Source organism: Dipodomys spectabilis, unplaced genomic scaffold, assembly GCF_019054845.1.
Source record: "Dipodomys spectabilis isolate Male_0828 unplaced genomic scaffold, ASM1905484v1 ptg000273l, whole genome shotgun sequence".
NCBI classification, from domain to species: domain Eukaryota; kingdom Metazoa; phylum Chordata; class Mammalia; order Rodentia; family Heteromyidae; genus Dipodomys; species Dipodomys spectabilis.
In genome coordinates, this window is record NW_024870950.1 from 4,928,290 (window position 1) to 4,954,098 (window position 25,809).

A 25,809-nucleotide genomic window follows, 5' to 3' on the forward strand; every position below is an offset into this window, starting at 1 on the left:
CGAGCCCGGGCGCTGCCAGACTGGTCGGGCGAGCGGGGCCGGCGGGCGCGGGCGCCACCGCGGGTCGGGGTGGCGCTGGGGCGGGGCCCACCCAGCCCCCCGCGGGACTGAATTGGGGGGGCCCAGCCCCCCTCACTCCTCCTAGCCCTGGTCTGGGGCGGGGAGCTGTCCGAGCTTTCAAAGATGCGGCCTTCGGCGCCTCGGCCGGACCGAGGGCCAGCCCGGAGCGGGTGCGGGCTGCGGTGGGGAGCGTGCCCGCCCCGGGGCGGCTCACCCGGGGCGCAGGCCCTCCACACGTTCGGACTCTCCTCCCTAAGATCTCTGGCTGCCTTTGCAAGTCGCCCTGTGAGGTGCCCGAGGCCGGACTTTCCTGGGGGTTGGGGTGGGTAGTGGCAGTCTCCTGAGCCCGGGGCAACCTCCGGAGTCACGAGTGGGGGTCCAGGTCGGGCCTTGCCGGGCGTCCTGATGCCTGCGCCCGCGGGCGGCGGCCGGAGCCCGCAGGTGGGGGCACTCTCCCGGGGCAGCGCGGGCTCCCGCCCGGGACACAGTGGCACGGCTCCTCCCCACGCCCGGGCAGCCGGGCCGCTCGCGAACTCACCAGGCAGCCAAGGCACGGACAGGCGACCCTGGCATACACAGGTGCAGCCAAACCAGTGATTGGGGGACCTCCCCCCCCACCGGACTGGCCCTCCTTCCTGGCCATGGCTGCAGTGGTCCAGCCCCTTCCGTGCTGAAAAGGAGGCGCGCTGCCATCTGCTAACGGGGACTTGTCCCCTGCTCCAGGCGAGGAGGGCAGGCCCGGGGAGGCGCCCACCCTATGGGTGGAGAGGCTCTTACAGCAGGCCACACTTCCTAAGCTCAGGTCTTCCGGACAGGTGAGGCCCGGGCGGCTGCGGCCTAGGGCAGCGCACGAGCGCCAGGGAGGAAAGCAGCAGGCGGATGGGTTAAGGTTTGTCATTTCTTTATTGAGGGGGACGTCATTCAGTAGAGATCTTTGTGCTGGTCCCAGTGTGCACACGGGCATATACACACGCAGATGCACACACATGCGCACACGCGCGCACACACACACATACACACATGTATACATACACCAGGCCAGAGCTCTGGGGGCTGAGGTGATGCTCTTCTCACAGGGGAGAATTAGAAAGAGACTGGTTCCAGAAGAGGGTCGGCTTCTGAGGCTGTGGTGCCTCCCTGGTGGGGAGCCAGCTGTCTGAAGCCAGGGCGCAGCGGACCGTGCTGGGGGGGGCCCAGGGCTGGGCTGAGAGGTGCTGGGTGGACAGAGCGGCCTCCGTCCCCCTCCCTGCTCTGGTGGTCAGACCAGCACTGCCCCTGAGAGGCAGATCCTCGGGGAGGTGACCTGAAGACCCTGAGTGCTTGGGGGCCTTTCTCCACGCCAGGCGTGTCAGAGGACCACCTTGCGGTCCAGGTGGTCCCCGCGCCCGCTGCGCTGGTGCCTTACTTCTAGGTGCTGGTTCTGGACCTTCTCAAAGTGCCGCAGCAGCTCTGCGTAGTCGATGCTGGCAGAGTCACCTTTCTGGGACTTGGGGGCAGCCTTCAGACTGTCTCTGAAAGAAGGGCAGAGGAGGATGTGAGTGTGGGGGGCCGCGGGCGCTGCTGGGAGTGTCTGGCCACCCCTCCCCAATAACCCGCCAAATGACCAGCCCCCAGGGGCTGAGGGGGAGGGGAGCCCTGGGCACCCACTCTCCTGCAGTTGGTGGGAAAGACCAGCCTGCAGCTTGGCGGTTACTCAGCCTGTGGGCTGGCAATGGCGCCCAGAGCAGGCATTGCATGGGGAAGCATTTCCTGTTTACCAGTGGCTCCCTTTGGGGTGAAAGCCAGAGCCAGCAGCCAGCCAGGAAGCCAGCTGGGGCCTGGAACAGGGTCTGGGGAGAAAGAGGAGGAGACAGCTTGGCCCTTTCTCCAACTGAGATTACGGAAAACTCGAAGGGGCCCTCAATTTGGCAGGGATTTGTTTTTGGGGTTTTGGGATGACCTGAGACCTGCAGTCACTTCCGGGGGTGGGGAGGGGAGGGGAGAGCTGGCCTCACCCCGGACATGCTGCTGATAGCTCCTATCCCCGGCTGCTGCCGACCTCCGTGCTGTGCACCGCAGCATGGCGAGTGGCGCCACCTGTACTGGTGCCATGTAGTAGGCACCTGTTACCCCACTGCAAGCCCAGTGCTGAGCTTGCCCTTGGGGACTGGAGTCTCTTGGGCTCCTGCCCCACTTCTACCCACGTCCAGCACAGCCTCCTGCAGCCTTCCGCTCCTCTCACTCTGGTCTTCCTGGCTTGGAGGAGAGCTGCGTGAGCTGGTGAACATTTGCTTCCAGCCCCTGTGGACCGGAAGTCCCTGGCAACGGGTCTCATGAACTGTGGGCCGCTCAGCTAAGTGGAGAAGCCTTGGGTCTTTTGAGTTCAATGATGAGACCTCAATGTTGAACAATACAAGCAACAGCGAAGTGCAGGAGCGAGGCAGGCCGGACCCAACCCGAACACGACTGCATCCTACTCTCCAGCAGGTGACTCAGTTTCCTCATCTGCCAAGAGGGATTGCCACAGGCAACACACCCAGAGGACCAGGTATTTTTCTAGATGAGATGTCTAATAGGTTTAGCCTTGTGTCCAGGCCCAGCCAGTGTGGTCATAGTTCTTCTACGAGGTGAAGCATGCCAGGACCAGCACTTAGTCCTGGCCCTCCCCGCCCATCACAGACATGCTTGGCCAGACATGGGCCTCCGCTGGCCAGGGGCTGACAGGCATCTCAGGCTCACCAGGCTTCAGGTCAGGACAGGGGGATGGCCCTCCACACACAGCTAGGATGCCATGTGGGCCGGCCTGGCTTGGAGGCAGCCTCCTGCCCCCAGCCCATCACTGCCTCTGAGTAAACCTTCCCACCCTCCAGCCCCTCACCACAGGGGGTTCTAGTGAGGTGGTGTGGGGTGCACTCTAGCCAGCTGGGCCGGAGAGGCATGGCATGCCTCTCGGTTCTTGCTGCTGCTTTCGACTCCCTTGGAACAAGGAGAGGGTTTTCTCTGGTACAATGACCTTGTGGTGTGGCCAAGGTGTCACTGCCCCAAGAGAGTGTGGGAGATGAGGGGACACAGATGGACACCTGAGCTTGGAGCACTAACTCTAGGGCTTGGCTAGCTGCTACCTAGGCCGCCCTGGCTGGGACAAGAGAGGGCATGAAGATGAAAGGAGTCATCTGAGTTTGGGTGCCCACAGGTCCTCCCACTGTGCCGGCCAACCTGAGAGCTGAAGTCTAGGGCTGGAGCTTTGTGGACATGCTGGTAAGACATGGCGATGGCGTGGGGATGGGGGGTGATGTACAAAGAGAAAGGGGGTATGTAGCAAGACATCCTGCCCATGTGGGCAGACCCCTCCTGGCCTAGGTCTGTGTTCCCACGGAGCTGATCTGAGCCTGGAAGCCATGATTCCTCTCCCTGGCCTTGTCTGTTTCCAGTAACCCTCCGGCACTGGGTGACAGGAATACTGGGTCAGTAGGGCAGGATTATGATTCCAGAGCCCGAGCTGGGCCCTCTCCTGCCACCCCTCACACCCACCTGCCACCAGCTTTCTGTTCACAAGGTCCCTCTTGCCTCAGCGAGGAGACAGTCCCTGGGGAGCGGCCACGATGCCATGAGCACACCCAGGGAAGGGCAGGCAAGGAACGCAGAAACTTCTCCAGCTGTTCCCCGCTTCCAGGCCTGTCTACCAGCTGCCCTGGCTGAGATGCTCCTCAGTCCCCGGCCCTCGGCTCCCACCCCGCAACCTGACCCCGCCCCAGCTGTCTGAGGCCCCTTCCTCACCCACTGCTCTGGAGTGTCTAAGTGCGCTTCCCAGGCCCTGGCAAAGAAGGGCCAGCAACGGAAGGCCTGGAAGACCGAGAAGAGCCCTCCACATCTATTTAATCCAAATGAAGAAACCAGGAGTCCAGAGAAGGTACAGAGTTTGTCTGAGGCCACCCAGCAAACCTCTGGCAGAGATCCTAAACCAAACCTGTAAGCCACCAAATGCCCCAGTTCAAGTCTTCCTTGACTCTGTGGCGAGCCTGAAGAAATCCTCTCTCCCCTTCCAGTGGGCCCTCACGTGGCTTGGGTAGACCAGCGAAGGGTCTTGTTACCCCCAGCCTTCCCTCCCATCCCAAGACCAGAGAGCAGCGGGCACTCGAGGGCTCTGAGCGGAGCTCAGCTCGCAGCCCGGCCCCGATGCCTCCCGCAGGAGGGCAGGCTGGTTGCTACTGGAAGCCATCCTCTTCTTCCTCTTCCCCCAGCACCTGCCCTGCTCAGTGCCTACCAGGACAGCCAACGAGCCCCACAGGAGCCAATGCAGAGGCCAGGCTCAGGAGGTGGATTATGGCCTCAGGGTCTTTCTGGAATGTCAGGAGCGGCAAGCATTCCCATGGGAATCTAAATACAGGCCCCACCCCAGGCTGACCTCCTAGCTCCCCAGGGACACCCACTAAGCACATAGTGCTGTCTCCTGGGGAACCATTGGGTGGCACCCAGAGCAGCTGAGATGGTAGCCAGCATAAGGCCTGTTCCTACCACCCAGAGTGCTGCTGTCTAGGAAAAAGGGCAAGAAAGGCAGGGAGCTGGGCGCCGTGTGGCCTGGGACAGGCTATCAAGTTCTCACACCCAGCTCAGGAGAGGCTGGGCTGAGTGGAGGGAGGTTGGGAGCCTGAGCCCAGTGGTCTGGGGTAGCCAGGAGTGGCAACAGGCCCAACCTGAGGGTGTTCGAGTCTACCCTGTGGGCAGAGGCCTGAGGCCTTTGCTGGAGCAAGGCGCCAGGCCTGCTGAGTAGCTCCAACAGCCGAGGAGGGAATTCTAGACACAGGGCATCTGATGCAAGCTGGGTGCACTCCATTCAGTGTAAATCTTCTCAGTGGCTCTGCTTGTTTCCATGGCAACCTGACAAGTGAAATTTTCCATCTCGGATGCCAAATGCCTGTGGATGAGGCAAGGCCTCCAAGGGTTACCAAATATAGACACAGCCCAACAGGCCATGGGGCCGGGCCAGCAGTGGGTTCAGGGTGGGTGCTTGGACCCCCCCTCCCCCACCCAGAGGAGGTCAGGATCCCAGCGGCAGAACTGAGCGTATACCCCTGCCTCCTGCTCCATGGAGGATGGGGTGGGGGGGAAGGCCTGGGTGATGTGTGGTTTCCACATTTGGGCCTCTCATATGGAGGGGCCAGCGAGGCTATGTGAGGTCTGGACTCTGGCCTGACTGCCACTTGGGCCACTATCTCCCTCCATCTCCTCGGGGTGCCTTTCTAAGATCTTAGAGTGAACCCTGACCTCATTGAACAGGTACAGGAGGGCAATGCTTAGGGCCACAGTGACAGATGAGTGTGGCGCCCAGGCCGGTGGTGGGAGGGGGCTCCCTTGGAGCCAGCACTCACTCGGTCTGCAGCAGCTCAGGGTTAGGCACACACTGGAGCCGGTGGGATAGCAGCTGGAAGGCGCTGCTCTGGGGCAGCAGCATGAGCAGGCCGTACAGCGCCTTGATCAGGTATGGGTTGTTCTTCACATCCAGCAGCTGCAGGCGCAGATCTGCAGAAAGGCAGAGGGAGGGGGTCAGAGTCCTGGCCCTGCTCTGGAGCATACCCAGCCCAACGCCTGGCCCCAGCGCACATTCAGGCCAAGAACTCGGCCTGAGCGGGGCCGGACAGGTGGCTGAGGCTGAGGCGGTCAGGTGCACTGCCATGGCCAGCCAGGCCTGTCCACTCCTCCAGGTCTCAGCTGTTCCCATGATGTCATCTCTCTTCCTGTCTGCCCACCCCATCTTTCCAGCAGTCTCCTCAGCCTAAGGACCCTCACACCTGCCGCCAGGTGTGGCCCACCTTCCCTATGTGCGGCTGCCCCCCTGAAGTAGGTGGGCTGGGGGCCTGGAGAGTAACAGATTCCCTAGTTGGCTCCACACGTGCCAGCACGAGTGCTATAAATAGGCTGAGCTGGAGAGAAAGACAGTGGATTAGGGCAGCACTGAGGGAAGGGAGGAGGGCAGATGCTTTTGTGTGTAGTGACGCATACAGCAAAGCCTGGAGGCCCAGGCCCTCCGCTCCTCTTTCTCCCACAGCAGGAGATGCAGCCTTGGTCTCCAGCCATCACCAGTCCAACCTGGGGTACCAGATTGGCTGGTGGCCATACCTAGGGGTAGAACCAGCTGTCCTAAGGCTGATGTGGGCTCATTTCTCACCTGAGCCATGGCAGGAAGACCAGAAGCTCCTCCTCCCACTGATGGGCATCTTTGGGGATGACAACCCAAACCTCATGGAGAGCAAGGGCGCTGGGGTAGCTGGGAGTCTGGGCATCCGGGCCTTGGGGCCAGGGTGAGGGGAAGCCAGGAAGCAGGAATCACAAATGGAGACTGGTCCAGCTGTCCCCAGGCCCAGCTACCTACAGCACAGTCAACTGTGTAACTGGTATAGACCACCTGTTTCTTAGCACATAACCCCCAAGATGGTCGGATCTTAGGATCTCGGAAGTGAGTGCTTTTGTGTGTGAACGCACCGCTGCTGGCTGACACCCCCTCCCCCAGTTCCAGATGGGCTGATCACAGTAAGGGAAAGTCCCAGAAAGGGTAAGAGACTAAATGTTGAGCTGATCACCGAGTCAATGACGTGGTTAGTCATGCCTGACTACAAACCCCCAAAGGGCGGCTCCGAGGGCCTGCTAGAGGGAGTGCCCTTCTTGCACACCTGGCTCCATGGGCCTTTTGTAATAGCCTTTGTAAGTAAGGGGTAACCGTGTTCCCCTCAGTTCTTATGAGCCCCTCCAGCAAACAAATCCTACCTAAGGGGAGCTGTGGGAGCCCTGATTTCAGGACCAGGGACTTGGGACCAACATGCAGTGGTATGGAGCTGCTGGGGGACCAGCCTGTGTGATCTGACGGGTTTTCCAGGTAGCAATGAACTGCATTACAGGGTGCCTAGCCCATGGGAGGCCTGCTGATGGGAAGAGATCCTTACACCCGTGAGGTGACAGGAGAGTTCGGTGGTGACTTTAAGGGACATGCTGGGGAAAAGGTTTAAGCCATCCCCGTGGCTCGTAAGCAGCATGGACCTGTCACCAGTCCCTTGGGGAAGCTAGGCCGGGCCTGCCTGGAGTCCGAGTCAGCCTCCAGGCAACGTAGATGGGTGCTGGGGTGGGCGGTGAGTGCGTGTGCTGCTGTCGGTACCTTTTCCAGCCCATGCCCGAGAAGCTACCCGTGGCCTTCCCTGGGTCAGCCTGGACCTCACCTCAGGTTAACCCCGGGGAAGTCAGTGCACAGGAGGCGGTATGCTTGGGAAGGCTGGGAACAGGGTCTTGTCCCCAAGACCTGAGTCACGGTGGCACCTGCTGCTTGGAGCGGCAATGGGAGGGAGTTGGGGGGTGCTGAGCCCCTGAAGTTGGTTCTGGGCTCCAGGGCTCAGGCTGGGGAGGCTGGAGATGCTGCCTGGGAGCTGGAGGCCTGGGCAGCCAGCTTGGCAAGGTCACCAGCTGTCACCACAAGTGCTGCCTGTTTTGGGGAGCAGCACTGCATGTGCTGCTGCTCCCCCAGCAGCTGCCACCTCTGCACATTGTTATGCATCAGGCAGCCTCAGCCCATTGACTCCAGCACACATCATTTCTTCTTTCAGAGAGGGCCCGGCTCCTGGGTGAGCGGGAGGTACCTGCAGGGGCACCCACAACCACACGACTAGGGCAGAGGGTGACATGTTAGGAAGTGGTGACTGGGGATACTTCTGGAACAGGGCATGTGTGTAATCTGTAATCCCAGCATTCAGGAGACTGAGGCAGGAGGATCTGACTTTGAGACTAATATGCCCTATAAAACCCTTCAGGTAGATTGTGTGCGAGCACGGGCTCATGTCTACAAGATCCCTAAGGACAGTCAGGACCAAGTTCTGATGCCAGTGTTCCAGTTAGACTTTCAGCCCTGTCACCCGCCCCCTCCCCATCTTACATTCTTGACATTCTAGAAGCATCCCTGAAGCGACTGTCTTCCCTCCCTTCCCAGCTTCAGCCAAAAGCAGTCTTTGGGCTGGCCCTGTCCCAGTGTCAGCCGTGGCCAGCCTGTGGCTGAGTTACAAAGGACGATCCGGAGGTGGGGGTTCTTACATGTGAAGATGGGGCACTCGATCAGCTGTACCAGTTTGTCCACCTCCGTGAGGAAGTCCACGGTGACCTCCAGGTCCCCACTGGGTGGGCAGTCAAGGAAGGTTTCGGGGGTAGAGTCTGTGTCTGGGAGGGGGTGGCTGGAGCCCTGGCTCGGCGCTTCGTGCATCTCTTCTCTGCAACCCTCGCTTCCTGGGCCGAGCCCGCCTCTTGCTAAGCAGGATTTGGCACACAAAGGACAGATGTCTGTTTTCTTTCCCTTTCTGTCCCTCTAAATGGAGAGCAGCACAGCCGTGCCTCCTGAGCGGGGCTCTGGTTCCGCTCTGGCAGCTCTCTTCTGCACCCCCTGGCCCGGAAAGGCCCTTATCTCAGCCCTGCAGCCTGGCAGGGGAGGGCGGGGCAGGAAAGGCCCCTGCCCCTGCCTGAGAGGTCAGCTCCCTGCAGGCCACCGAGTGCAAGGAGCTGGGCAGGAGCCTCCCAGCTCTGGGTCCCAACCAAGAGGGGCAAGGTTAGGGTGTGGAAGGTGGGCAGACTCCCTGAGTCGAGGAAGGTCCGCCACACCTGAGCCTCAACATGGCCCCCTACAGGCGCCTTTCCTTACCCTTGGCCCCTGGTCCATTAGTGGGGGGAGTCTAGTTTTGTCTCCTACATAACACTCGATTCCAAGGTCGCATGGCAGGCTGCACAGAAGTTATTTTACTTCTCAGTGTTTAAAAAAACCTGGCTGTGGATGCCTGTTGGTGAGGCAGGTGCTGTGGCGTGCGTGGGCTCTTTCCCTCGCCTCTTCCTGAGACCTCCACGCTGCCTGCTTCTCCTCCTGTGTCTTCTGCAGAGCGGCTCTGGTTCTGCGGCCTCTGGCGGCCTGACACCTGAGCTCACCCGTGGGCCTCACCTATGCATGCCTGGCGCTTCCCAGCATGCTCTTTTTTTCTTTTGTTGGTCGTGGGGCTAGAGCTCTGGGCCTGGGCACCATCTCCGAGCTCTTTAGCTCAAGGCTGGCGTTCTACCACATGAGCCACGGTACCACTTCTGGTTTTCTGGTGGTTAATTGGAGGTAAGAGTCTCAAGGACTTCCCTGCCTGGGCTGGCTTTGAACGGTGATCCTCAGATCTCAGCCTCCTGAGTAGGATTTCAGGTGTGAGCCACTGGCGTCTGGCCCAACACATTCTGGTGCCAGGTCCTCTCCACTGCTCAACTCTGGGCACGGCATAGAGTGCTAAAAGTGCACTTCTGTGCAGGGGCTGCAGTGTGCTCCTGCATCGCTCCTCCGGGGCTGGAGCAGGGGGCTCCCCTCAGCCCCACCCCCACTGCTGCCATTTCTCCAGGCCAACCCACTGCCCCCTGCTAAGAGGCTGGAGGAGACTCCTGCCTGTGGCCCGCAGCTCTCTCCCGAACATATCCCTCGCGGTGCTCTGGCAGTGGCACGGAGGCTTCTGTGTGCCCCGCAGCTGAGCGGGGGTGGAGGGGGCACCGGGATGCCGTGAGAGAAGGATACAACTTCTGAATGAGGTCATAGGCGTGCCGGTAGTTCTGGGTGAGGAAGCAGAGGGACACCGTGGTGACGGGGTTGTGGCACCAGGAGCGGTACAGGCAGCAGAACAGGTTCTGGCTCTCCTGGGAGAGGTACAGCATTAGGCGGCCCTGCTCTGCTCTCCTCCCTACCAGACCCACAGGGCACCCGTGGCGCGAAGGCCTTGGAGGGGCAGTGAAATGGGCCTTTGGGAGCATCCGGGGTGCCAGCTCAGCACCCGGCTGTATTTGGCAGTCCAGCTGGGAACGAGCTGTCACAAAGGAAACGCTGACAGCTCCTTCTCAGACCCTGTCATTACCTCCGAGCCCCACAGAGCCACGTGTGACGGTGGCGGCGGTGGCAAGGGCCTGGTTGGGAGCAAGTCTACCCCTTGTAAGCTGGCATTTCTGCCCCCCCAGCAAAAGGACAGGAATTGTCCCCCACAGAACACCGTGGTCCTGAAGCCTAGGGTAGGGGGGAGAAGGGGGTACAGGCAGGAGGGTACTTCCTGAGGACCCAGCTCTTCTCTCCATCCTAAGCGCCGTCTCCCCATCCCCCCCAGGAGCCACCTCGTGTACTTAGTGTACTTGGAAATACTTAGGAAGCCCCTGCCCCCAAGGAAAATTCTTAAGGCCTCTACAAATGTCTGGAAGGAACCACAGGAGGAAGAAGGCAGGGCTGTGGCCTGGATCATTCTGAACTAGTTTGCCCTAGATGCCCTTAAGACATAGGCTTAGATGGCTTGAGACTCTTAGGGAAGGGGCGGGGGCGGGGGTTGGGGGTGGGTGGGTGACCTAGGCCCAGATCAGGGAGTAACCCCAGGATGGAACTAGGCCTTTGGCTTGGAGACACAGGACTTTTGACCTTCATCTCTTCCGCATCCTGCAGTGTCTCCTTGCTCTGCTGTCTCTGACCAGCCCTTGGGCAAAGCATGGGACAGGAAGCAATGTGACACCCTGGCTTACAACAGGCATTTTATCAGACAGATGTGTCCAGCTGTGGGAGAGACAGGCCAGGACAAGAAGGGAGAGGAGAATAATTAACCTCTGGCTCCCTGGTAGGATTACAATACTGACCTTGAAATGGGGGGGGGGGGGGCTCTGCCCAGTGGGGGGGGGGGCTGGAGCCAGCAGAGCCTGTTTTCTGGGAGCAGAGTGGGTGGGGCAGGAGTCAATGACAGGAAAAGGATGCATTACCGGTGGGGGTCGGGGGCATGGGGACTCTGCATCAAGCATGGAGCCTTCTGAGGGCAGCTATCGATCACTCACTCCAACATGTAGCCATGCACCCAGAACCTCCATATTTTATACAACCAGAGAAGGTCCCTATTTCATTCTTGTCTCCTCCATGATTCTCCTGGGGCAGCCAAGGGGTGGCAGAGTGTGTGTGCATGCAAGCCTAATCCAGGGTTGGAGCCCCTGGGCACAGAGTACCAGAGTCTTCAGGTCCTTGAGCTGGTTCCTCAGTTGGAAGAGCTCGGCAGAGGTGAGCAGGATGGTGTTGAGGGTGTGCACCATAGTGGAGGCAAACTTGAGGTCCTCCTCCTGGAGCAGGATGTCGGCCATCGAGTGGAAGATGTTCTCTGCATTTAGTAGGAGACAGAGCTGCCTGCAAAACAGTTGGAGTGGCAATGAGGTTCTGGCGGCCTGGACACGTCTGGGCATGGGTTTGGGTTTGGGTAGCCTCCTCCTGCTGTTCCAGGAGCCTGGGAGGACCCCTTCTTTCTTGGGCATGTTTGGGACTCAGACCCTGAGGCATAGGGGGGACCTCAAAGATGCTTGCAGGAGGCCTAACCCATGCTGCCCACCCAGCCCTGCCATCTTCTGAGCTCTTACATATACACTGGGGTCCCACCTGTCAAGGAACTGCTGCTGTTTCTGGATATTCTCTCTCTTGACAAACCTTACCTTCATCTGACATGTTCTCCACATACAAGTCATACATTATTATTTCCCCTCAAGAAAGCAACCCCCACCCACCGCAATCAGGGGCTATGCTGTTCACATTCTGTCTTCTGCTTAGAGTGAAACTTGCAGGTGGCAGGAACATGAAAGGCCAATCATTGGGCTGAAGGGACCCTTGGATGGCCCTGAGCTTTGTCTTCCTGCTATAGACGAGGAAACGGGTTTGGAGATGGGAAGAAGCTGGATCAAGATGTGGGACCGGGTGAACCAGCACCTGGCCCCACTGGCCCCCATGTCCCTCCTCCAGTAGAAGTCCTGGGAGTAGGGGCTAAACTTAGCGCACTCATTTTCCTGTTGTAAAAATGAAGCCAGGGAGTCTGGGGAAGGAAGAAAAGTAGCTTTTCCAGGATCTCCAAAGCAGGGTGACGTCAGCTTGCTGACTAGGCCACCATGCTTTCAGAGGCCCAGTCTAGATGGGAAGAGCCCCCCAGGCCACCTGGGCAATGATGACCTGGCTGGCATAGGGCGGGAGTGGGCAACCTGGTGGAGGGGGTGGTGGCTCATGGCACTCTGCCCTCACAACCTCCGATGTGCAGCCGATATGTCTCCTGACTCCTAGTCCCTGACCCAGGGGCCTGGGCCTCGAGGTCTCAGGCACTAAGCAACAGGAGCCACACTTGGAGGCTATAGGCCTGACACAGGTCTAGTTCCTTCTAGGCTCTGAAAGCATACCGATCACAGTTCGCATGATCAGTCGTCCATTTCCTGCTTCCCTCTGAATTCCAGCCATGGCTTTGCGACCAGGCTGGAGAAGATTCCACCCCACCCCACTGTCTGCTCTGGAAAAATCCCAGAGCATTTGGTAACGGAGAGGCCAAACCACGAAGGCAAAACAGTGGGCAGGCTGTCTCCAGCCTTGCCCCATGTGGAAGTAGCAGGCTTGAGCAAGAGAGATCCCAGTGAGACTTCAGCTCAGTGGGAGATGGGTAGTATGGACCTGGGAAGGAGGTGGGCACACCATCAACTCTGCTACACACATTCGTCTGGGTGGGCAAAGGCCTTGGAGTCTGCTGCCCTATCCCCAGCTGTGCGGTACCAGTGTCTCTGTATAGCAACCTCACCATGGCTTTATTGGGGGCATGTCTGTAAAAGGGGGGAACTAGTGGCAGGCAACTGGGAAGACGGCGTGCATCTCCTGTGAGGCACCCAGTATTCAGCATGTGGCACGTGGGCATGAGCCCCCATAGTGGGAACAATGGCCAGTCCCCAAGTGGGGCATATTGCCTCCACACACAGTCGAGAGGCAGTGACCCTTCTGCAGAACTCAGACAGAGTTTCCTGTCCCCTCCCACCCCTCTCCAAGGCCTATCTCCAAGGCCATAAGACAGAAATGTTCCAGAAGGGCAGGCTGGAGAGGGCAGGCAGTGCTCTGACAAATGGTCACAAGTGCCCGTCGCCTGCAGCTGCTGCCGTCTCCATGACAGAGGCCAACAGCTGAGTGGCTGCCAGGCAGCGCTCTCCAGGGACCCAAGGCCAGCCCAGCGGGGCCTGCAACAGCCGGAGGGTGGGGCCTCTCCCAGGAGGATGGGCTGGGGAGGGTGAGGAGGGAGCAGTAGAGGCGAGGGGAGACAGGTGCCCTGTTCTCCAGGTGTCCCGACCTGGGGAATGCAGACAGTACTACAGTTCAGGGATGGTGGGATTTTCTGGAAACAGGCTTCTCTTGCCACTGTTGGACAGTACCTTGTTTTTTTTTCCTTCCACCTTGCAGACTGCGCCTGCACCGCTGTGGTCGGGGGTCCCTCTATTCTTCTCTCTGGTGTGTCTCTCTTGGGAGTTTGGGGTCCCGTGGGTATGTCCACAGCTGCCTGGAGTCAGTGGTCTCACAAGTGTCTCTCCTGTCCAGAGCTCCAAGCTCTTGGTGGGACAGTGCTTGCAGTAAATGTCTCTGCTGGCTGCCCGTCAGGCACTTCAAGCTTTGCAAGGCTACAACCTAACTTCAAGTCCCTGTAGAGCTGCCTTCCATTGTTTTCAATGGTGTCAGTGGTCATCTAGCTGTTCAAGTCCGTACCAAAGAATCCTTATCGCCAGGCCCTCCATCCAGCCGGGCAGCAGACCCAAGGCTTTGCCTTCTGCCAGTTTCCTGCCTCAGTCTCCTTGTCCTGCTCAGCTACTACTGTCAGGGGCAAGAGCCAGTCATCTCTTGCTGGGTCCGTCCCGAGACCTCTTCATGCTTCCAAATGAGCATGGGGTCTGTACTGGGTCCTTACCAGAGGCTTGTCACTGGACCATCTACAAGACCTCATGTCTTCTGGTGGCTTCCTCTCCAGCTTCAGCTCCTACATCTTTTGCTCAGAATAACTTCCCAGGCTTTCCTTCTGTTTCAGATGTACATGCATGCCATGCCTTGAGGCTTTGCTGTATTCCTGCAAAGCTCTGGCCATGGAGGTCTCAGCTCTGCCTGGGTCCTACTGAGGCCTTGGTTCGACACATCTATTTCTGCTTTTAAGTGTAGTCCTGCTTTTCTCGGAGCATTTGCTACTGTCTCGTGGGGCACTTGTCTGCTCTGTTCCCATCTATCCCATGCTAGGATGTGAGCTGCTAAGGCAGGGCCTTGTCTGCAACCCACACGAGGGCCTGGTATGTAGCAGGCAGCCTCCTTCCCTCCCCTCTTCTTCCTTCCCTTCTCTCTTGGCAATACTGTGGCTTGAACTCAGGGTTTTGTACTTGCTAGGGAGATGCTCTACCACTCGAGCCATGCCTCTAGCCCTTTTCACTTTAGTTACTTTTCTGACAGGGGGTTTGAGCCTTGTGCACAGGGCCAGTGTGAGACTGATCTACCTGGCTTCCAGGTGCCTCTGGGATGGCAGACATATACCACTACATGGCCTGAGTTACACTTTTACCCTCACCTTCTAGGCCAGGGCTGCCCTGCCTCCTCAGTCCTCTCTGTCTCTCCCCTCTCCTGCTGAAGATTTGGGGGGCCCAACTCATGCCAGGATGACTCTGGAGTACATGCTTCCATGGCAGCCTGAAGGACTGGCACCAATCTATCAGCTTTTTTCGTTACTGTGACAGAATGCCTGTGGCAATGAACTTCTGAGGACAAAGGGTTTCTTTAGTTCATAGTTCTGGAGGATCCAGCCCAAGACTGGTGGTCCACATCATGATGGTGTGTCAACCATGACATCACCTTGCGACGCGTCTCTCTACTGAAAAGACCATGGAGGGCAGAGGAAGCAGGGAGCAGGCGGGGAGCAGGTACCCAGAGTGCAGGAGTTGGGAACACCCCAGCCTGGCCTCAGAACTCCCCTTTCTGGACATTTGCTGCTAACCCTGCTAAGAGACTACAGCAGAGGCTAGGGGTGATGCTCCTGGGCCTGAGGCTGCCAGGTTCCACCCAGCACGGATCCCGCTCTGCAGCAAGGGAAAGGGCAGAATGGGAGGCACAGCTTCTTCCCCACAAGGTCACCCTAGGTTGAGGAGAAGGACGACGACTCCCAGGTGACTGGGCTGAGCTGCTTCTATGGCATCTTGCTGCGGCAGGGTATATGCAGCTGCACCCCCATGCGAAGAGGAGGAGTCTGAGGTTCAGAGAGAACTCACATTGCTCGACACACAGCTGACTGGAGACGAACAGAGAACTCAGACTCAGAAGAGCAACTTCCAGAACCAGAGTCCCTCCTCAACACCCCGCCCCCTCGGTGCCCGTGGCTGCCGGGCAGAGGCCTGGCAGATGGCTGCCGTGCAGGGCTGCTGCGTCATCATTTCTCTGTGGAGCCCTGGCCTGGCTTGAGTTGTCTGCCTGGCTCTCAAGCACAGCGTCAATAATGGAACACAGCTTGCAAGCATTACACATTTGCTCATATTTTTTAATACCCACATGAAAGGGCTATTCACCACGAGACAGCGGCCTGGGAAGTGCTTGGGGCTGAGGCAGGAAGGTGAGGTGGGAGGGAATGAGTGGCGTCTGGAGGGTGGGGGGCATGGGGAACGCTTGTCCATTCTGATAGTGGGCAGGGGTCTATAGGCACATGTGTCCTGTCAGTAAGGTGTGCGCCAGGGAACAGCTGGAAGGAAATGGCCTGGGAGGAGGACTGAAGACCACTGGGGGAGAGTCCTGAGTGGGGAGAAAGGGGCAGCTGGACACGGGCCCATGGACACGGCTGTCTTTTACTTTTAGGCTTCCTGCTGCTGCCCTCTGGCCTCTCTCTTTCCTACTAAGGGCTCACAAGGCCGGGGGCAGTACTTGGGGCAGGCAGTGTCTGCCTCAAGTGGCTGTACCACACTTGTCAGGCTGGTGAGCCTTTGCGTCCCTGTTCCTCCAACCACAATGCTGACCAAGCAGGCCAACTTGGGCCAAGCATCCATGGATGAAGACCAACAGAGGAGCTGCTCCATGGACATTGTCTCCAAACAGCCCAGTGCTTCTTCCTACTGCCTGCCCCCTCTGCCGCAAAGTCTACCCCCACCCCCCTTGGCTGGATGGAGGCTCAGCTGGGGAGAGGGGCAGAGAATGAGGCAGCTTGCATGGTGCTGGGGACTGTGGGCAGGTCCTTTCAGGACAGACCTACCCTGGGGGCCAGGTGGATTGACATGGTGGAGGGGTGGGAATGGACCTTTCACTCCCAGGCCTGCCTGCAGGTACAGAGGCTGCACTCCAGGGCGTGGGTCCTAGAGGGCGGAGGCCTGATTCCCAGCACCCTTTCTTGGTGGGCATGGATTCTGAGTCCCCTTGGTGGTTTGCCTGGAGATCTCGACCCTGCCACGTGGCTTCGGGGAACACTTGTTCCCATGACCCCACTCCTTGCATCCTTGAGACAAGACCAGAAAGGTCACTAAGGGTCAAAAAAGCCTCTCCCCGACTGCACTGTCAGCCGATCCTCCCCAGGTCTCCGGGCTGCTGTGCCCTGACACTTGTGCTGATCCCTTCCTGGGCTCTCCTGGCTCAGCACATCACTTGTGTGGACCAAGGGGCCAGAGCGCGGCTGCTGTCCTCACTGGCTGTTGAGGGCTGCTGACTGCCTCCCTCCCTCACCCCTCCTTCCTTGCCCTTTTGAGGCAATGACCCAAGGCAGAGGCAGAGGTCTTTGCTCTTAGGAAGGGATGCTTGGGGTGGGAGGGAGGGAGGAGGCCGGGTGGAGCCCCAAAGCTAAAAGGACTGTGGGGTGCTAGGTAATTTGTCCTCTAGGGGACCAAACCCACACTACCAGGCAGGAGTGTGGGAAGGGCACCAGAAGGACTTGAGGTAGAAAATGGAGATGAGCCTTTGTCACTGCTGACTACTAACAACGCGGTCACTGTCCTAAGACAGACACCAGCAGAGCACTGAGCAGCTGGCCTGGATGGGGAGAGATGGCTCCAGACCTGAGCAAGGAGGAACAGCGAGGCTGAGAAGCATTCACCGTCCTGCCTACCTCTCCCACTGCTATTAATACTATCCACTTGCTGACCACTCAGTGCTGGCTAGCCTGCGACAAACAGAAAACTCAGGGGAAATCTCAGCTGCAAGTCCCAGACTGAATGGGGAGGTCTTGGTGAAATCAAGGGGACCAGGCATTGTGAAGTGTTCCTTGTTAGTGCCATATAAGAAGGGACAATCTGGATGATTTTTTTTTTTTTTTGGGTGGGGGTTGGTCCTGGGGATTGAACTCTGGCTTGAGCACTATCCCTGAGCTCCTTTTGCTCAAGGCTAGCGCTCTACCACTTAAGCCACAGCACCACGTTCAGCCTTTTCTGTGATTAAGAGTCTCACAGACTTCCTTGTCCAGGCTGGCTTCAAACTGTGACCCTCAGATCTCAGCCTCATGAGTAGCTGGGATTACAGGCATGAGCCACCACTAACTCTGTGTGTGTGTGTGTGTGTGGGGGGGGGGGGGGGTTGGGCTGGACCGCATATAGAGTTCTGACATCTCCTCGAACTCCCTGAAACTCCCAGCAGGCCTATGCACACCTTAATATGCCCTATCTCATTGGCCAGGCCATTGAGTACCACTTGTCACCTAGGCAGATCCAATTCTTCTGTCTCACAGGGCTAGGTGGGCCCCACCTGGAGGGGGGTGGGGTGTCAAGTCTGCCCTCCCACACTAGCCAATGCCAGCCTTGGACAGGGGCCAGGGGCTCTAGAGGCTGTGGACGGCAATGGGAATGTAGTCCTGGCTCAAGGCTCTCAGAGCAAAGTGGGGGCATGAGGGCAACAAGCTTCAGTGCCTGATGTGCACAGGTCCCAGGGGCAGTCCGCCTCCACCTGGCTTCCCACTCAGTGTCCTCCTCTTCTCCCTCTGGCATAGACAGTAATTCTTCCTTTCTACCCTCAGCCAGTCGTGTGTGTGTGTGTGTGTGTGTGTGTGTCCCCATCCTCACTTCCTCTCTATAGTGGCCACTTGATGTCAATATGCCCTTCAGTGGCCCAAGGCCAAGGGGGCAGGGGCAGGAATGCTTGAGTCTTGTAGCCAACAAACCCAGAGTGTGACCTAATAGCAAGGCTGGAAAATGCTGGGACTCAAGAGTGTCCCCTTGGGAGAAGGCACGGCTCCCTGCTGTGTCTGTTCCCAACAGCTGGGATCCTTCAGGAACTTAAAGGGAAAGTCGCTTTTGGGTGAGTAGAAGTGTAGGGTGGAGAGAAGTAGTTCCCACTGGAGATTCAGAAGGCTCCAGAGTTTCACTGTGCCCTGTCCCTCCCTTCCTTTCCAACTCTGCTTTGCAAGTATGAACACTGTAAATCTGTTTTATTTATTTCAGTCAGTCCTGGGCAGTGTGCCCCTCAGGGCAAAGGCAGCCACGGTAACCCTGCCAACTCATGCCTTAAAAATTCATTGCGTTTAATGCAGTCGATGTGTCTGATACACTTAAAAGTTTCCCGGGGGGCGGGGGTGGGAGGCAGTCGAAGGCTTGTTTTTCCTGGGTCTTGCTGGGAGTTGGTGGAAAGGGATGGATGGATGATGGGAAAGAGGAAGAAAAAGGCCTTTTATGCTCTCAGCTGTCTGTCCTTCAGCTTAAGAGGCATTACTGTTAGGGTGGGGGTGGAGTTGTTGCAGACACCTGGTAGGCTCATCTAGAAGCTTCCAGGCTGAGTCTCCCCAGTGTGGAGGACAGGAGCTTCATGGAAAATCCTCCACATGGACATACTTGGGGTGGCTAGGCCTCACTTAGAGTCTGCTCTAGGGACTCAGCTGTGGGGGCAGAGCAGGGCAGCTCACCTGCCACTCGAAGGGCTCGACCCTTACCTCCCCAGAAGAGCAGTCACTTTCTGCTTGGCCTAGGGACTAGCTGGGCCATATCTTCCATGTGCTCTTTTCACATAACCCGGCCCATCCATAGGTAGTTCTCCAGCCCATTTTGAGGATACCGTCCAGCCCCCCCACCTTCTCAAAGGCTTCTGTGTTGAGGTTGCTGGTTCCCACCAATGCTTCCTAGAAAAGTGCTTGGTCCCCCATCTCTCCTGTGGGTCCTCAGTGTAGACCATGAGCTTCTCATGGCTCCCCTGTCCTCGTCTCCCCTCCCCCATTCCCCCAACCCCCCTCCCCTCGCCGGAGGAGATTGGGGACATGGATACTCCTGGAAATGAAAATCAGCAGCGAGAAAGGGCAGTGGGGCTGGTCACCTGTTGGGTTTGGAATTTGACTATGTGGGGAATACAAGGAGGGTCCTAGGAAGCAGGTGGATGTTGGCAAGGATTTTGTGTGGCATCTAGTTTTGGTTGATGCACTTCCAGAAGCGACAAGGAGGCTCTGCTATTCAATGAGGTATGGTTTGTGTCTCAGAGAAGAGGTTGCACCTTGTATCCTATGGGAAGAATCCTAGAATATAGCTGAATGCAAGTCAGAGCTGGGAAGTAGGGGTATAACTTCCATGAAGTGAAGACAATGAATGATCACTCACTGGCTATGAAAACCCTTGGGATGGACGGCCACAGCTCCTGAGTGCTCGTTTCCTCTTCAGAATGCTCAGAGCAAGTGAAAAAAGGGATGGGTCACTAAAGGAAATCCTGTTGTCTCTGTGACAATCAAGTCCAAGCCAGGCTGAGTTCCACTAGTGCCTTGGGAACACTGGTCTCGTCTTCCATAGTCACAGTGATCTCCTTTGCGCCAGAGCCAGCATTTCCTTCCTAACTGGTCACAAACAATGGCTATTTGCGTGGGCTGTCTACATAGACATGTCAAGGACATTACATCCTTTCAGCAGGGACAGGTATTATTGTGGCCCATGCCCTTTCTAACGAAGAATGTAAATAAGGTCAGATGTAAGGCATTGTCCAGGTCCCTCTCATCACCACCCACTACTGGTGTTCTCACTGCTGCCTTTCCACATACCCAATTTTCAGGCTCCATGCTCTGCTGCTCAGGCCCTTGGACATGCATGCTCTTCTGAGAATTTTTTTTTTTTTTTGCCACAGGTATCCTTAGGTCTTTTTTTGTGTTCTATTTCTTTGTGGTGCTGAAGATGGAACTCAATGCCTGTGCATTCAAGTGATTTACCATTGAGCTACACTGTCAGCCCACTGAGGCCTGACCTTCTCCAGAAGTTCCCAGTGGCTCCCACACAGTGTATCATCTGCAAATCACCTTCCACCTGGGGTCTCCTCTGTGGGTGGCAGACACTGGCCATATCTGGATAGGCCAGTACAAGCCTAATGTCCACACTTAATCTTGCCCTCCTGGGTGATGGCTTGTCTCCAGGGGGCAGGAGGGAAACCGAGCTCACAGCTTGGCCCTAAAAACAGCCCTAGGGTGGGGTCAACAGGGTTACCTCATCAGTGGGTTCCTAGAAACCTGTTAGGGGTGGTAGCTTCTGAGTAAGGGTCCCAGGCCAGCTGGTGCCTAAGGACTGGGGGTAGGGGGAGATTTTAATATCATGATTACTAGTGTCCAGGGAGATGTGATCAAGGCTGCTGCTCTGAATCCAGGGCTGAAACTGCCAGGGAAACAGCGCCCCTGAGTCCCAATTGCCCTGGAGTCTCCTTGGTGACTGTCCGAGAGCCACTGACGTAATCTTATCCCCTTGAATCCTCAGGCAGGATCTCCTCCTGAGGATGTGCTGAGCCTCCCTGTGGAGCACCCTGCCCAAAGAGGCTGTACAGCCTGGCATACTGTGCCTGGCCTAGACCTGCCTGCCATCCGTGCCCCTGCCACCTTCCAGCCAGGCTCACGTGCTCCAACCCTCTACCCCCTCATGGGTCAGAGGAAGGTACTGTAGTCCAGGAAGGGTCTGAGACCATAAAGCCAGGACAGCTCAGAACTCAAGTTCTCATGTGGCTAGATGTCACACAGTTATGGTATGTGCAGAAGGACAGACCACCCTCCTAGACTCAGTCCCTCTCTCTGCCCATCCCAGGGCTCCCATCTCTACAGCTCCAAGGCCTACAGCAGGGATGCTACAATCCCCTGCCAGCCCTGGCTCCTCAAAGGTAGCATCTATCTTGGGACTGGCAAGGAAAAGGCACCTACTTCACCATCTCTGCAATTTCCCCATTCAAATGACATGGTAACCTGGGAAATAAGGCAGGCAAGCAATTAGGGAGCCTGGAGCCCTGCAGGGCTGCTCTGCTGTGTCTCTCAACTGCTGGGGTATCTCAGCCCTAACAGTCTTCCTGCTACCATACTGTTCTGTTCATATATTCCCTTACTTTATCCAGCAATTCTTGAAAACTTTCTTTTCTCCAGGCCAAAGGATCACTCTCCCCTTGAGGTTTATATAGTCAAAAATACCTGGGAAAGCTGGTATCCCCTTCTACCTCATTAACATGGAGGCTGGTCCAGGCCTCAGCAGAAGTGTCCTACAGCAAAAAGCTTGATGTGGTATAGAAGTTCCATGGTGCACATGGTGATGTCCTGAGGTAAGAGTGCTTTCCTTTCTCAAATTACTGATCCAAGTTAGCAGTCCAGGTGATCAGAGTCCTCTACAGACAGCTAAAGATCTTGGTAGAACTCCAGCTGTTCTCAGGGAGTTCCAATCAGAGGCCTCTGTTTTGATTTCTGCTGATACCTTTCAGTAGAGAGCCACTGCCTGTGGATACCCTTTACAACCAGGCCTCTGAACTGCCTTATTGCTGGAGTCACTTTGGAGGGCTGGGAAGAAGCCCCACCTCTAGAAGGCTAGCATTGTGCAAGCCCACTTTTTCAGAGCAAGCCTGAGGATCCACCAAGGCCATGTGCTGCACCCTGGTAATGCCATGCTGGGTGGAAGGGACTGAAGAGCATTTTCAGAAGATTAGGGTAGGAGGATATTAACAAAATGACTCTGGATACCCAGGGAGACAGCACTCCTGAGGAGAGGGACTGGTTCCCTTCCCCCCAGGATCACCTTGAGCAGAGATCAGGTAGCCACAGAGCCTGGCTCAGCCTTTCAGCTTTGGGTGGAAGACCCTATGTCTTGGTTTCTGCCTGGAGCTTCACCCTCTGCTTCCCTGCTGCTCCCTGCCCAACCCTGGCAATCTGAATTCACACACGAAAAAGAACAGCTCTCAGGGAAGACCTGTGCTTGGCGAGGATTCTCCCAGACATCTTCATTTCAGACATGGCATTCTCGGGCCATGGCTGAACTTGTCTCACCACCCACAGCATCAACTTCTTTGGGGGAGAAGAAGCTCGACTTGCCAGCAATATAACTGGCATAGCCATTCTACCTTTCTGGCTACATGTGACAGATGATGACAGTGCCCTGATTAGGAGCTAGAATGAGCAGAGCCTCTCTTGTTCTGTACTCCGAGGCTTCTGTGCCATTTTATGAACTCAGATGGTTTTCTAAAGTTCTTTGTAAGTGTCTACTCAAAGGGCGCAGATAAATGGTGGAAACAGAGGGGAAGTCAGACACGAATCCCGCTACTGGTGGCAGAAAGCACGTATCAGAGCAGCCACACACAGGCCTCCTGCAATCGGTAATAAGCTCAGGGCCTATGAGGCTGGGAGGACAGCCGATATGGTAGGGCAAAGATGGCACAGAGGGGTCAGCATCAGGTGTTTGTGGCCGAATGGAAGGAGTTTTCTTTTACTTATACTGTTTTTAAACATCTTCCAGGAGGATGGAAAAATTCCCTTTGGGATCATTCGTTTTCAGATGCATGAAATAGATATTTTGTCCTGGAAATTGATGGCCCAGGAACTCTTCACTGGATTAAATGCATGAGAACGAGAGCCCCACCCTGGAAGTAGTCTTGGAAGTTACCTTGTGAGACACACTTCAGGATTCAGTTCCGGATTAGGCTCTCTTCCTCCCAGCAGCGCTTGTGAAGCTCCCTCCCTCCCCAGGATCGTGCCACTGCCCACCTGAGCAGTCTCACACTGAGACCACAGAGACGTGAGAGATTTTAACACCTGAATATGGAGGCTCTAGTCTAGAGAGTAGAGTGCAGAGTCTGACTAAGGTAGGACCCCAAAAACATGCCCTTCCCAAAGACAGTGAGGAGTAAAGCCAAGGAAGGCTACACACCATCATCCTAAGTCTAGAAGAATCTGCTAAGGGAAAACCACAAACAAACCAAGGTCTGTATTCTGGAAGAAAATACACCAAACTGACTACAGAGGAACAGAGGTGTGTGAGTGTGTGTGTGTGTGTGTGTGTGTGAAGTGGTGGTGGTGGTAAAGGGTTTTTCACAGTCTATACTCTATTCTCTTGCATCATGTCAATTTTTAGCTTGTGTGGTTTCAATATTTAGAACCATAAATTCAAAACTCTAAGACTCCTATACATTTGAGACTATCTTGATCTTCTTGGAAATAAACTATCAGTGGCAGAGCTGGAGCAGGGCTCTGTCCTGGTGATGTGGTGGCAGATTTTCCCTCTTCTAAGAGGGGCTGCCACAGATTTAACAATGGAAACATGCATTTTACAAATGAGAGGATCAACAGCCGGGAAGTGGTATTTTTAGCGACTGTGGCTCTTTGCTTCAAAGGCGTATGTTTCATCTAAAACCAGGCAAACCTCCTACAAAGTCTGCCTGTTTGCAAGGAGTGATTAGCATAATACGAGTAGGGAAAAAGGCCTGGCTCCACTTGGAGCAGTAGTGCCTACTACAGGGGAAGGCTTGCTCCTGAAATAGCATCGCCAGATGAAGCGCGTCTTATCAATGGAGACAAGGGCCGTCTTTACTTGGGGTGGAAACGTGCCTCACCGTGATGGCTGGTTCTTAGGGTGTGATAGCACCACTAGCAGGGTGAGATTCAAAAGTCCTCTCGGCCACAGTGGGGAACTGCAAAGCAGCCCTTCTGGGGACTACGGGAAGTACTGTTTTTGCTGCATAGCTGCCTTCTCCCAATTTAAGTACAAAGGGCTGCGGGTGCAGAAGTCCTTTCTGAGAGGTAACACAGAGCCAACTTAAGGGAAGGGTGCAAGCAGTTAGGGACACCCCAGGGAGGCTGTACTCCTGTGGTCCCGTGGAACTGCCTCGAAGAACTGTCCTTGGCTATTTTGGCCAAGCTGGCTTTGATGCCTGCCTTTTCTTGCCTGGAAAATGCTCAGCTGGCCAGAGAGGGGACCCTGGGTTGTGTCTGTGTGAAGAGACACTGACCTCTCTTCACAACACAAGAATGAAACACAGGCTGTGACCTGCCAAGAGCTCTAACTGCAGATACTCATCGCTGGGCCAAGTCAGACAGATAACACCTGGCAGCTGCTCCTCTGGCTGTGAGCACCAGACTGCCCTGGGGGAGCAGAGGAGCCTTGGGTGGTGGGGTAAAAGTGGGGTGGCAGGGACGGAAAGTGGGGTGGGTGGGCGTGCTGCTTATTTTAGGTATCACTGGAGCGAGTGAGAAGAGACTGAAGGACCGGTCATGTTTCTGTCACCTCTCTCCCTCGGGACTCCCCCAGGGGCAAGGTCACAGAGAACGTTTTCTTGCCCCGGTCAGGGGACGGGGAAGTGGTCCCAGATGGAGCCCACAGCTGAGAATTTGAGAAAGCAATTATGCTACTGGGGGGTCGTGATTGGAGTATCTGCTCAGGCTTCAAGGGCAGGAAGGAAGGAAGGAGGAAGGAAGGGAGGGAGGGAAGGAGGAAGGGGACTCCAGGCTTTGTCAACTGTTAGGGCTGGGCTTCTGACAGAGGTGGGAGGGGTCTCCTTCGAGAAAGGGAAGCGGAACATTATCCATCTGGGAAGGAAGAACTCAGTTCACAGAAGGAAGGAAAAGCTGACTCTCCTCAGGAGAAACGAGCTGGTCTGAGCAAGGTCTGCTGATTCTCAGGGCTCAGGGGGTGAACTGACTGAAGCCAGCATCCCCTGAGGAGTCACGCACATCTAGGGCAGAGAGGTCTGGAGTACACAAAAGGTTTTAAACTTAGTTTAATATAATCTGCTGAAACTGCCTGTTGCAGCACACAGAACTTTCTAGAATGATGTGACAGCAAGACCCCTTGTCAAGCAAGCTGCCAGAGTCAGTTCCTCGAAAAGTCTTTGGTATTTTATGAGGCTAAAGGCAGGACAGGGGTGGCAGGCTACAAGCTGTCACACTGAACGAACGAGGGCCCAAACGCCCCTCATTTCCTTCAACTCTCCCCTCTTTTCCTCTACTTCTGGGAGCAGTCACAGCCTCGTGTGCTGGCAGCCCCTCTGAAGCTCCAGGACAGCCACGAATTAGGCCACATCTCCTTGCACAGATTTGAGCAGCCCATGTAGGTAGACTGCTGCTCAGGCCCCCCCCCCCCCCCCGCCCCGGCCTTTTTTTTTGGGTTGTGGGGCTTGAACTCTGGGCCTGGGACCTGTCCCTCAGCTCTTCAGCTCAAGGCGAGCGCTCTACCACTTGAGCCACAGTGCCACTTCCGGTTTTCTGATGGTTTATTTGGAAAGAAGAGTCTCACGGACCTTCCTGCCTGGGCTGTCTTTGAACTGTGATGCTCAGATCTCAGCCTCCTGAGTAGCTAGGATTACAGGTGTGAGCCACCAGTGTCCAGCTTGCTCAGGCCCTTTGAATGGCTCTCTGGGTATCGAAGGACTGGGTCTGAGGCAGCCAGGGTCCTGGCTCTCTTCACTGTTGCGTTCCCTTGCCTTCTAGCCACCCCAAGCCCCCCAGGACTCCTGAGCAGACAGAAGCACCTTCTCTTTCCTTTCCCCAGCTCATTCCTACTGATCTTCTATGGCTCAGCATTGACACGACCTCCTTCCAGAAGCCTTCCACTCCTATGTGCCCCGCTCCCCATCTGCCAGCATGCTGTGACACTATGGCTTGTGATGGAGACAGGCTCTGCCCACTGCAGTGTCCCCAGTGGTGGAAACTGGGCCTAGCACTGGTGGCCTCACAGGACAGGTCTGCTCAGTGACAAATGGCCGGCTGCTTGGTGCTCCCTGTGGCAGCACAGCAGCAA

At 56.6% G+C, this 25,809-nt stretch overlaps 1 protein-coding gene across 2 annotated transcripts in view; it reads right to left on the bottom strand.

Moving 5' to 3' along the window:
- Positions 1-946: 946 nt before the first annotated feature.
- Vac14 (VAC14 component of PIKFYVE complex) overlaps positions 947-25,809 on the bottom strand; it is a 93,387-nt gene continuing 68,524 nt past the window's right edge. Inside the window, exons 15-19 of one of the 2 annotated variants that reach the window (XM_042700984.1) lie at positions 11,050-11,224; positions 9,602-9,720; positions 8,110-8,189; positions 5,409-5,559; positions 947-1,571 (exon numbers count right to left, since the gene is read on the bottom strand). In XM_042700984.1, the coding sequence (XP_042556918.1) occupies positions 1,409-1,571; positions 5,409-5,559; positions 8,110-8,189; positions 9,602-9,720; positions 11,050-11,224 (688 nt within the window). In that variant the 3' untranslated portion in view covers positions 947-1,408. Of the gene's footprint in view, positions 1,572-4,374; positions 4,918-5,408; positions 5,560-8,109; positions 8,190-9,601; positions 9,721-11,049; positions 11,225-25,809 lie in introns of those variants that run through there. The other variant, XM_042700983.1, reaches the window with a different exon arrangement.